General features: G+C 41.6%; 1 protein-coding gene across 9 annotated transcripts in view; it reads right to left on the reverse strand.

Moving 5' to 3' along the window:
- BPTF (bromodomain PHD finger transcription factor) overlaps window positions 1-13,006 on the reverse strand; it is an 85,639-nt gene that overhangs the window by 16,182 nt on the left and 56,451 nt on the right. For 4 of the 9 annotated variants that reach the window (XM_048490786.1, XM_048490792.1, XM_048490785.1 and 1 more), the window contains exons 17-25: window positions 12,028-12,151; window positions 9,427-9,679; window positions 8,396-8,557; window positions 6,548-6,699; window positions 5,397-5,520; window positions 4,711-4,931; window positions 4,017-4,239; window positions 2,884-3,794; window positions 1,767-1,849 (exon numbers count right to left, since the gene is read on the reverse strand). In XM_048490786.1, coding sequence (XP_048346743.1) covers window positions 1,767-1,849; window positions 2,884-3,794; window positions 4,017-4,239; window positions 4,711-4,931; window positions 5,397-5,520; window positions 6,548-6,699; window positions 8,396-8,557; window positions 9,427-9,679; window positions 12,028-12,151 — 2,253 coding nt within the window. The remainder of the gene's footprint in view (window positions 1-1,766; window positions 1,850-2,883; window positions 3,795-4,016; window positions 4,240-4,710; window positions 4,932-5,396; window positions 5,521-6,547; window positions 6,700-8,395; window positions 8,558-9,426; window positions 9,680-12,027; window positions 12,152-13,006) is intronic. The other 5 variants (XM_048490794.1, XM_048490793.1, XM_048490790.1 and 2 more) reach the window with 4 other exon arrangements.

Consider the following 13,006-nt stretch of genomic DNA (forward strand, 5'->3'; position numbering starts at 1 on the left):
CCCCATCCCCCATTGTTTCCAATGGGAGCTAATATGAGATGGAGGCTACACATTTGAGGGTCCATAACTTTGGCTCCCATGAACCAACTTCTCCAAACATGGGTGGTATCATCAGGAGAGTCCTACTGATACCACCCAGGTTTTGTGAAGTTTGGTCAAGGGGGTCCAAAGCTATGGACTCCCAAAGGGGGTACCCCCATCCCCCATTGTTTCCAATTGGAGCTAATATGAGATGGAGGCTACACATTTGAGGGCCCATAACTTTGGCTCCCATGACCCAACTTTTCCAAACCTAGATGGTATCATCAGGAGAGTCTCCTATTGATACCACCCAGGTTTTGTGAAGTTTGGTCAAGGGGGTCCAAAGCTAGGGACTCCCAAAGGGGGTGCCCCCATCCCACATTGTTTCCAATGGGACCCAATAGGAGATGGGGGCTATACATTTGAGGGTCCATAACTTTGGTTCCCATGAACCAAACTTCACCAAACCTGGGTGGTATAAGCAGGAGGGTCTCCTAAACATACCCTGAAATTTTGGTGCTGCTAGCTTAACAATTGCACCCCTGACAGCAGGCACCCTCCAAATTCCCCCAGATTCTCCTTTTAAAACCACCCCCTTCGGCATGGATTGAAAGGGAGAATCTGAGGTCCCCAGTTTAAACATTGAAAGTGATGCTGTTTCAGGGTGGGTGAGAATCTACCCCAAAACAGCATCACTTTCAAGGTTGTTTTAACTGGGGACCCCAGATTCTCCCTTTAAGGTGAATTTAAAATGAGAATCTGGGCTCCCTAGTTTAAACACCATTGAAAGTGATGCTGTTTGGGGGTGGATTCCAGCATTACAGTGGCCGCTCATTGGGGGGGCAGGGGGGCAGCCAGGGAGCAGGACAGGGCAGGGGAATCTGCCGCCCCTGGCCTCAGAGAGCTGCTTTTATAAGCACTAAGGCTAGGGGGTGGGGCTTTGGGAGGCATGGCCATGCTCCAGGGGTGGGTGGGGGCGTGGCCCTGTCCCAAACCCCCTCCCATAAAAAATCTATACCTACGTCCCTGCAAACATAGACATACAATGATTAGTAAATATTTTATATTCTCAATTGTGCTTATTACACTAAATTCCTGCTGTTTCCCCTGCTGTGGAATTCAAGGTGGTATACATGTGACTTCCAGGTAGCCTCCCACCTAAGCACTTCAGCAGACTCATTACTTGCTTAGCTTCAGCAAGATTGCTGCATTACATGTCTTCAGACTACAGTCTTCCTTTACTACCAGCTCCAAGAACACTCAAAAATACTACATGGAAGTGCGGATCAAGTCTATACATAAATCTGCAGCAAAATATGGAGGAGCAGAAAAAAATGAAGCGTTTTGTAAAAGTGGCTGAACGTTGATTTCATCTATTCACTGAAGAAATTCTTTTTACTATAATGTTAAGATCAGCATATTCATTACCAGGCTGTAATATAACCAGGAATATATAGCTGCTGTTGCTTATCTTTTACCACCTCCCCATCCTGCTCACCTATCATAGTGCATCCCTCCCAACAAACCCAGCCATTACCATAAGAGATATTGAGCCATGTCAGCCACTATAGTGGCTGTTTATCTGCAAGTACAACTTCTTACACACAAACAGATCAGCTGTGTGGGCTCTTATTTCCTCGAACAAGCGGCAGTAACGTCTAAACCAGCAAAATGTTATCAAATGTGAAAACACTGACACAGGCAACAAATACATTTGATCTTTAATCGATAAAAATCTGCCTTACCTCTGATTCTCCTCACGTTCAGCAGGGGTCAAGGTCTTCTTCTGTTTCAAATGCTCTATCACAGCATTGTGTTTCATTACAACCTTAAGGACAGAAGAACAAATGCCAAGTATGAAAACTTTAGACAGCAGGTAACACCACCAAACAGCCCTTTTGCAACCCTCTAATAATTCAGAACAAGAATGATGCTGAGATTTAAAGGCACAACTGGGAGCATGAAAGTGGCCTCCACTTGTCAAGCAATAGTCTCTCTTCTTTAATGGGCAGAAAACAGGCTCTCTTGCTTCCCTCAGCTATGAGCCTGAAGGCTTCTGAGACAAGGGGAAGGCAAGACAGATGGTAAACTGACTGCAGAGAGAATGAAGCTCACCCTAAGTCCAGCCGAGGGCAGCTAAGGAAAGATTTCTGAAGAAGTTCAGAAAGAAGGGTTCCTAGCCTGGCCTCAGCAAGACATCTAAGAGAAGACATCTAAGCTTAACGGCAGAAGAGGGTGTGTCCTGCTCCATCAACTCTCTAGAAACAGCCAACCTAACAAAGAGCTTTGAGATGGAAAGAGAAGGATAGAAGGGACAGTCCACACTCCACTCCTTGGGAGACACCCCTTTGTCTGAGCTATTCTGTTTGAATCCTGACTCCAAGGTACTCCACAATTTTCCATCTCTAGTTCCAAACAAAACAATTAAGATGTAGTTATAAATGCCACCATGTGGTACCTGTGTACAACTACCTCAAAATACTTTAGATACACAAGTGAAAATTAACTAAGCATGGACAATCTCAAAATGAACAACGTATAGAACTGTTCTGAAGTGCCTAGTAAGTCTGCTCTGAACAATAGGCAGAAGACTGAGCAGTCAGATCCAATCCTCTTCACCTCTCATCTGAATATGAGGTGAAGAGCAATGCAGTAAATGATGATTCGAATGCTACCCAAAACTATGTTACAGAATTATTCAAAACACTTGCTCTACTGACAAAGCCGAATAGGCGCCAAGGTCTAATAAAGGAATATCGTTGAGGGTTAACCCAATTCATAGGCCAAAAGGGGCCTCATGAATACATAACCCACCTAGAATGATGACTGATGAAGGCTCAAGTTTCCTTCAGATAACTTTACCTGTTTCTGGATAATGTCACTTTGATTTGAAGCCTGAAGGGAGTGCTCCCGTTTAATTTCGATATGCTGCTGTTTCTTCTTCTGCTGCTGCTCTCTGAGCTGCTGAACCCTTTGCAGTTGCTCCTGAACGCTGGCAGCTTGGACGGTCACCACATTCTGGATCTGATGAGCCTGCACTGGACCTGCTTGCTGAATCTGAATAGGCAGCTGAAGCTTGATCTGCTGAGGCATTCCACCTTGCTGGGCCTGTATCTGAGCCACGACATGGGACTGGAGCTGGGAGAATACTTGGACTTGCTGCTGAAGCTGGGGTACGGTAATCACCTTTGTCTGGGGCGGCTGAAATTGCAGTGGAGGGCATGGAGCTTGCATGGTCACTTGGTTCAAGTTTGGGGTAACAGGCAAAGTCTGAACTGATGTAGAGATTTGGGGCTGTGGAGTATGAATCTGTATAGCAGTGTGTGGTGGCATCTGGACCTGCTGCTGGGTGGTGGTCTGTACCTGAGCTGGCTGGATAGCTTGGACTTTGGGTGGAGTCGGTGGATGCCCAAGTGTCTGCGGCTGGTTCTGAACTTGAGCTAAAGGCTGCCCTTGTACGTGGCTCTGAGATGGAGCTTGAATGACAGCTGGAGTTACAGCAGGCTGCTCGGCCACTGGCTGTGCTTCAGAGATAGCTGGACACAGAAGCGAATCTGGAGTCTGAGCTTCAGGTGGAACGTGGGGGTCAGACTGGAGAGGAGATTGGGGAGGCTGAGGCTGTGCTATGGGCTGAGACGCAGTTTGAATGCCCTGGGGCTGCCCTTGCGGCTGGGCTGGCAGCTGACTTGGAGGCTGGGGCTCAGAAGGTGGAAGCACCGGCACTGGCTGTGTTTGTGACTGAGCTGGGGAAGTTTGCTTCTGTCCTCCTGCAGCTGGGAAGCAAAAAGCACATTTTCAATTCAAAGTCAGAGGAAAAGTTCCAGATGCAGTTTTCCTCCTCTGGCTTAAAAACCCAGTGCGGCATCTACAACCCATTAACCATTCCTAAGCCTTAAAAACATTTTTCTGTTGTAAATAAGAGCAGCTGAAATGTGTTTTCTATTGAACAGGTTTGCTATTTAACACACACACACAACACACACATAAAAAGCTACCTGATGTTGAAGTGGAAACAGTTGTAGTAGTTGTACTAGCTGCAGTAGCCGCTGCTGGTAATGGGGTGAAAAGAAATCTTTGAATTGTACCATTTGGCATAGCTGCTTGCATTAGCTGTTGTCCCGGTCCTGGTATTACTGTTACACCCTGTGGGATCAACTGTAACTGGCCTGTTGTTTGGCCCTGTCCCTGAATTACCACAGTCAAACCCTGACTGCCACCCTACAAAAACAAACAAACAAACGAACAAAAAATAATTAATATCAATTGAAGACAACGTTCTGCAGGTATATAGGTCCCAGGTTGTGAAAGGTAACAGTAGTATTACAAGCATTTCTTTGTGGAACGACTATTATTGACATACTCTTCGTAAGTGAAGCCAACAATAAACATATTTCAAACAACAGATCAGCGAAATTTGGGAGTTTACAAATTTCACCTATAAAACCCAAGAGTTATTAAATACAAAGCCCAGAGACAAAAAGGTTTTTTTTAAGCAATAGAATGGACACCAAATAGTGCTTTGGCTCAGTCTTAATTTTAACTATCTTCAAAAGAACAAATAAATATTAGTATCAACGTAAGATTTTAATTTCACCTTCTTTTTTTACTTAGATTCTCAAATGAACTTCAAATAGGCACATAAAGGCACACCATTGAATTAGGAAAGGCACCAAAACTGAGACTGCTTACCTGACCTTGTGTAAGCTGTGTGAGCTGGGCCATAGTAAGTTTTACCTGACCCTGCTGAGGACGAGGAGGATGAGGAGGTGTGGCTTGTGGCTGCATGTGCTGTGAAGGCGACGCTGAAGTTGTTGCCATCTTCTGACTTGTAGAAACTGTGGTAGCACTAGATACAGCTGTTGACACAGGCTGCCCTCTGATGATCTGAGTCACTACTTGCTGGCTCTGACCTGTACAGAGGCACCAATGTTAGTGATATTAAAACGGATTCCTACTACAAAACACCTATTTGAAACAAATTAAAACATAGCCCTAATTATTATTTTTCTCAGCTAGCAAATCCCATTGAGTAAAAATAATACATCAACGGTATGCTTTACACTGGCATCTAAAGCAGAGTGATATGCCTTCATCTCTGTGAATTATATTTTATTTAAAAGTAGTAAACTAGTATATTTTGTAGAATTACCCCAAATTAATGGAACTGCATGACAACATTGGCCAGGATGCAAAGAGACATCCTCAGGGATTTTAATATTGTCAGGGCTGATTGCGTTTAAGTCCCTTTAATCAATAACTTAACACAAACCCCTTAAATGCAGGTGACAATGAGGATGACACTAAAATGATTATGAAATGAAGAAACAAACCATGGATTTCACACACTGGGAATTTTATAATCAAAATTAACCTACTGGCTGGGAGAATACCTTGCTGTACCACGACAGGTGTTCGAATTATGGTCTTCCCTAAAGCCGACTGCTGAAGCGGCGTCCTTATAACTGTCATTCCAGGCCGGAGAGGAGTTGCAGATATTACCTATGAAAGTCCAAAGAAAACCTTCATCTTTTTTTCGCATGACAAGGGCAAATATCTAAAGATTTCATCTTGTACAAAATGAGACCCATCTACGATCACCGTGTTCTCAAAAGTTAAAAGGCTGCTGCTATTTAAAGAGCTCATTTCCCTTTCTACTTTGCCTGTCCGTGATTGATGCTTTCCATGAAATTTTATTATTTGCATATTATATATTTATATACTATTTATTATTTATATAATGTTACATCCTTGTGCTATTTTACAGTAAAATGGTTGCAGAATTGAAAGTCATGTGAAAACAACAAAATACTTGCAGCATTTAAAGCTGTGCAAAAATAACAAAACAGCTTTAAAAGGAAGAAAGGGCAAAAATGTAGAATAAAGGAAAACAAACACTAGTCCCTAAAAGTGCTTAGAAAATAAGAAGGGTTTGGGGCACATTTCAAAGACAAGGAGGTACTGATGGATTCCAAAATCTCCCCTTTATTTAAGGGGAATCCTCAAATTAGAAACCCATTGGGAACTATATAAATGAAAGCTGCACAGTAGCCAGGGGTTTAATTTCTAGAGCAAGAGAAGCTACAGTTATGTCAGCTTGGAAATCATGCTATCAGATCAAAAAACCCTTTCCACTAATCTAAGCAAAAAATATACTAGGCAGGCCAAAGGGATAGATGAGTAGCTACTGGCCGTTGCTACCCTACAGTGAGCAAGATTTTTTACTGCTTTAGAAGTTTCAGGTCTGACACTGGGAATAAGTTTCATCTAAGGCCTTGGATAATGCCCTGACAGGGACCTTGTCCAATCCATGGGCCTTGTTATCCCACTGTGATTTAACAAGAAAGCATGATGTAGAAAATCAACCCATCATTCAGCCCCAAGAAAATCTAGTAAGAGGCTAGTCCTCAGACAGTGCTATATTGCACAGCTGCATCAATCTTACTAATCCTACTAAATTTAAAGTCATCCCAAAGTAATTAAAGTGGGTCCAATATCACTGTGATTTAAAAAAAGCAAAATATCTTACTTGCGATGCACTAGTTGTACATACAGTCCCTGTATTATTTGGCCTAATAGTTACTGTTGCTGTCCTTGGCTGGAATGAAGTAAAGGTTTGTTGGTTTGCCCCAGCAGTTGATGGAATGATACCCAACACTTTCTGCTGTACTTGAACTACACCTAATGGGACAAGAATTAAGAATGAATGCATTGATTTAAAGACACCTACTACGTCAATGTCGGTACTGTAAACATTTGAATGCAGGCTATATTTGTGTGGTGGTGGTGTCCACATGCAAAGAAATATTGGGACCTAATCAGATAAGTTAAAATTAGCACTTGAAGTACGTTGCTGAATGGCCTGTGCAATAAATGGTTTGATAGCTATAGCCTTCAATTTACCAACTTTATTATTCCACTATGCCTACCCCCCATTACAGTTCTTTTATCGTTTCTAAGCTTTTATTCCCCTTTAGTAATTATTCCTTTATCCTATTTCCTTTATGTTCCCATACTTTTTTGTGTTTCCAGTTTTTCCTTACTAGCAGGCTTTGTTTTTTTCTTTTTAGATATATATTTACTGTTTTAATATGTCTCATTTTATTTACGATATGCTGGTCTATGACTGTAATAAAGATTAATTGACTGGTCTTGGTTTAGTTGTCCCATTAAAAGCAGAAGTATTACTGAAATTATGTTTCAATGGTCCCAAGACAGTTTCAGGTTGTTCTCTTAAATTTTATCACACCTGACCAAGTTGTGTTCGCTAGATTTTGGAAACAAGATACATTTATGAAGCTGCACTTATGAGTAGAAACATTTAAAGGAACATATGCTATGAACCAGCGGGTTGTAGTGGTTCAGAATGGTGGACTCTAGTCTGGAGAACCAGGTTCAATTCCCAACTTCTCCACATGAAGCCTCCTGAATAACCTTGGGCCAGTCACAATTCTCTCAGAACTCTCTCAGAATATGTAAAGGCCAGGCAATGGGAAACCACCTCCGAAAACCCAACTGGGTCGTTGAAGGTCAGCTGTGACTTGATCACACACACACACACACAAATGTGAGGATTAAATGCTTCACAAAGAAGTGCAAGTTTAAAGGAACTTGAATCAACATGAAATCCTTTAACTGTTTAGAAGCAAATTCTTAGAAGAAAACAGAGTTGCACTTACATGTGATGGTTGTGCATTGATGTCTTATGTGCAAACACTCACTGGGACTGTGCATGTGCAATTTGGCCATGGAATAGAATTTTCTAGGTTCCCTAAAACAGTCACAGGCATGCTGCCTCTCCAGAGCAGGCACAACAGTTTTTCCCTAAATAGTCACAAGCTCCTTTCCATTAGTTCCCGCCTGTCCATTAAGAACTCTCAGAATATAATCCAAAAGGCAAGCCCAACAAGAGAGCTCATAGCCAAACAGGAGGAAGGGAATGTGTGTCTGCACTCAAGATGCCAATGAACAACAGTTACAGGTAAGTGCAATCTTGTATCCCTTTTAAGCCATTAGATTTGCAAAGACAACAGATTTGCAAAGACAACTGTAATAAGTAAAAGGTAACCATGTACAAAATTACAAAGGTCAGCACAAGAGCATCACAAATGCTAGTACCAAATGTAGATAACTGGGGCAAGGGCAAACCACCCGTAAACATAGTCTGTCTAGTGAACATCGTGATGTGATACCGATGTGACACCACCTCGTGGATCAGTAAAGACCCGGCGCTTACACAGGAGACTCAGAACTAATCCCCACTAAAGAAATTAAGAGTTTGAATCCTTTCTTGTTTTAAAATAAATACACCCAACATATAGCTTTATTGGGAAAATGTCAAAACAGGGATGCAAATTTTTGCCAACATATTTCCTACCTCCCTGAGTGGCTGGTACATTGACAGCAACTATTTTGCTGTTTGCAGGCAGAGGCAGCTTTGTTAGCACTTTCCCGGCCATAGTTACTGGACTGCTTGCAATCTGGAAAGTCTGACCACTGCTGGAAATGGTTGTTGCTGATGTAGCTGCTGTGCTGGTGGCTAAGAAAACAGAAATGGTGGTCACTTTCCCATTTCTAATAAATAGTGAATTTTTAAATGATTATTTATATGCTTCTTGGGGATGTGGTATGGTAAAGTATACCCTAATCTTGTCAGATCTTAGAAGCTAAGCAAGGTAGGCACTTGGATGGGAGACCACTAAGGGAGACTCTGCAGAGGAAAGCAATGGCAAACCACCTTGGGCTTTTCACTTTCCTTGAAAGCCCCTGGCTGGCTGCGACTTAATGGCACTTATGTATGTACATATATGCTCGTGATTTGACTTTTCTTACCTGAAGTCACCGCTGGCAACTATTATGATGCTTTTATAGAAAACTGCAGAGCAAATTCAATAAAATTCTGTATATTCTAAATAAATCATCCCTACAAAGAAATGCTAAATAACCAGATGTGAATTATGGTAGAAAACGGGATAGGGAAAGAAGATTAATGTTTATAAAGTTACTGACAAAATAATCTCCGGTAACATAAGAAACAGGAGCTAGCCTCAAAAGCTCTGGAGCCTGTAATGCCAAGGTTCTGCATGAATGAGTGGCACAACTCCAAGTGCAAGATGACCACAATGATCTGCATGACTGCATAGGTCCTATGTGACTCACGCAATGGGGCCATGCCATACAAAAAGAATCTCCTTATGAGCGATTCTCAGCTGCAAACCTAGCAGTGGTCTCCCACCCACCCCTGCAGGCCATTGAGATAAAACCCACAACATAAATCAGCCTCAATATTATAAAATAAAATGTAGTGTTAATTACACGAGCAAGAGTGGGCTCAGAGAGGGTTGGTGGTGGTAGTGGCGGGGGGGGAAGCAGGGGACAGGTAAATTTTTTACTAACACAATCACTTACCTGTTGAAGACTGGCCTTGTTTAACCCAGGTAGCAAAAGTCTGATGGAAGTTCTTGTTTGGTTGGAATGTAACTGTTGCTGGAGATCCTACTTTAGTAGCAAGCACTACTTTGGCTCCACTGGGAACAGAACGTGGTAATGGGCCCACCACAACTTTCTGAGGAGCAGAGACTGTTGTTGAAGTACTGCTCGTTATTGTAGCTGTAGAGGCCCCACACGCCACTGGCAATTGCTTTTGCTGTTCCAGTCGCTTCTAGAAGAGGGGAACACAGAGGTAAAATGAAAAACGGCTAGCGCTAGCACACTCACCAACACCGGTCCTCTCATTCACAGCAAGCTGAAGCACTCCAAGCCTTCATTCCCTACGCTCGCTTACTTGGAAGGATGCCTCACCGAACACGGTGAGATTTGATCAGAAGAAACACATAAGACTGCAGTGCATCAAACGGCACTTATGTGTGACAATTATGTTCAATATAAATGCTAGAAGGCTCTACAAGCGCTACATTTTAAAATTATCTTGCTATATACAATAGCGTAGTCCAGACATGGTGGCAAACGATCATTCACCAGTACAAGAATGAGCCTTGTAGGACTTCAGGTTTGTTTGCACAAGCCCTGGCCTTCTCTCTCTCCCTACTTCTTCCAAACACAGACAAACAGTCAATTATTTCTGCCTTTCCAATAAGCCAGAGTTTGGCATTACAACTACACTGTGGTCATTGACCATAAATAAAGATTACTACTACTGTTACAACTACACTGGCAAACTGTGATTTATGCTTTTGCTGTAAACTAAGATTATTAACCAACATTCTTTAGAACTACTTATTTTGTTCATGTAGGATGGGAGAGGACAGCAGGGTTACAAGAGTTAGCCTGAAGCGCCTTCAAAGCTCATTCGTGTAGTGGCAAACCATGTTTGATACTATATCTGAACCATATTATAATTTTTAAGATATGCATCATACATATTCAGTTCCTGATTCTAGAAGCAGGCTATTCAGAACACAGTGAAGGGCCTACTCCCAACTAATACTGTTTGCTCCTATCAGGAGACCAATTTGCACTAACACGCCCACAGAAACAGAACTGTTTTTGTGATAAAAACAGCTGCTTCCACTGCAATTCAAAACACATCAGAACTGGTGTAGAGGCTAAGAGACTGAGATACAAATTGCAAAGTCTCCAGTTAAAATCTCTCCTCTGCTACGAATATATCAGGTGGCCTCAGGCAAGTCATTCTCTTTATCAGCCGCAGGCCACTGCTTGATATATGGCAATATTAATATTCACCTACCTTAGAATTAAAACATAATGTATACAAGACACTTTGAAAACTCCCAAGAGCTATAAAAATGTTAACTATTATTGAGTGCCATGTAGATAAGGGGCCGCCTGGTAGGGGGAGCTCTCCCAGGCGGCTCTCAGTTCTACTCAGTGTCTGCAATGTTCTGCACAGCACTGGGGACTATTGGGTGCAATAATCAACATATCAAGGTAAGTGTTCCTATGTTTCACTCTTGCTGTGGCTCCCTGTGACCCCTAAAAAGTGATTCCTGAGAATTACAGGACCCTCTGGAGTAGCATGAGTTGTGATGCAAAAGGCGGTTGTTGGAAAGAAAATCAGGGATCTGCTCACACAATGATTTTCTGTGGATCCTGCACATTATTTATTTTTGACTATTTTCTTTGGGTTTGAGGAGCAGGGGTTGAGTTCTTTTCATGGCCGTAACACCCTTACATGTAAGATGATATTAATTTTAAACCACCTATCACACAAAGTAGTAAGATTTCTAAGATTTCTGCAGATTTTATTTCACTGTACATCACTTCAGGCACCTTTGTGCAGAGAGGAGGTTATAAATATTAAATGCTACTAGACTAACCTGATTATACATATCAATTTAATGAAGACTGCAAATCTGAAATAGTGTAAATTCCTTCCCAAAACTTTAAGCCACAATAATGGTGGAGTGCTTGGTATTGTTATGCAGTAATGGATAAAAAGTAAGTTGGTTTAAATGTTACATAGTACTAGGGAATGGACTTTTAAACTGAAACTTTTAAACATTTTACTGGATGTTTAGATTCATGAACAATGTTTAACGTGTTCAAATGGAGATGTGAAAGAACATTAGAAAAAGAATATCATTTTTGATTAAATAAACAAGGACAATTATAACTCTCATGCCTGCATGCATCAATCACTTCTAACAGGTTGTATTTGTAGCCAGACTAGACACATATCATAATTTCATTTCCAATCCAACATGGAAATATATCTAGTTCCATCTCTAGTTGGGCAGGATGCCAAAAATCACATTCATCTTGCTGGAAAAAAGTAATAACCCTGGTGACCTTTGCCAAACAATCTGGAAACAGCACAACACTACAAGAAAAGAGTTATCCTTATAAGGCAGAACACAACACAGGACAACATTTAATGCAGTAGCGTAGTTTCCCACTAGGAATATGGGCGTTTTTATTACAATGTTAAGCTACTCTGTCGGAGAGGGAGACACTTCCATGCTAATTTTATGATTGATACATATGAAAAAAATGCAAACTTCAACAGGCGGGACTAAGAGGCTATCCCACCTGCTGGGCAGCCAATCGCTGTTGTTTTAGTTGAGCCTCCATTTGGGCCTTGAATTCCTCAGCCTTCTTCTGTTCACTAACCTTAGCCTGTTGTTCAACTGCTTGTGCCTTTTCCTTCTCCACTCTGCCGAAGAGACAAATGGAAAATCAGTACTGAGACTGTGAACTCAAATTACAAAACAAATTATTTTAAATACTGCTAATATTATATGGCATGAACCTATTTGCTACATTGTTGGAACTTTGCAAAACAAAATTTTCCAGTTTTACCCTCAAGATCATTCTTTAGACAGAGGTACTCATAGAAAATTTCACAATGACTTCTTTTGTATCTATACTCTGCCTGTTAAAATCCCTTCTGTCCCCACACCAGAGTATCTTGGTATCTCCAAGAACATTCTAACTTGCCAGGATGCAACATATAGAATGTCTGCAAACAGTACACCTTTGGTGAAAAACAAAATCAACAGTCAAGTTGGCTTGAGCTTAAAATTTCAAAGAACAAAAACTGTAATTAGCTAGAACTGTCCACAGAAACAAACTAGAAAAATTGAGAGATACGATGGTTTTTTGATAAAAACAAATCAGTACTAGGGTCAGAGACATGAATGATGGGTACAGGACACTGGAGTGGATCACAATAAAACACAGGTGGGGAAAATGCAAATAGCTTGCTGTTGGCATGGTGGGGTGAACCGAATGAGGCACAGACAATGGGGAATGGAAAGCTGAGTGGGAACAAATATTAAAAGTAGGGAGACAGATGATACAGCAAGCTACAAAACCTGGGCCTGGTTGTAGTGAAATAAATCAATTGAGGAAGAACACCAAAACTAGGAGAATAGATACAAAAATAATGCATAGGCAAGGAAGTATGGAGACTGGATGCTGAAGACCACAAAGAGCAATGCTAAAGCAGTAATATTTTGCATGGGCACACTGGATTGGATTATATAAATCTGTTCTGTTCATGAAAGGA

Source organism: Sphaerodactylus townsendi, linkage group LG03 (genome assembly GCF_021028975.2).
Source record: "Sphaerodactylus townsendi isolate TG3544 linkage group LG03, MPM_Stown_v2.3, whole genome shotgun sequence".
Lineage (NCBI taxonomy): Eukaryota > Metazoa > Chordata > Lepidosauria > Squamata > Sphaerodactylidae > Sphaerodactylus > Sphaerodactylus townsendi.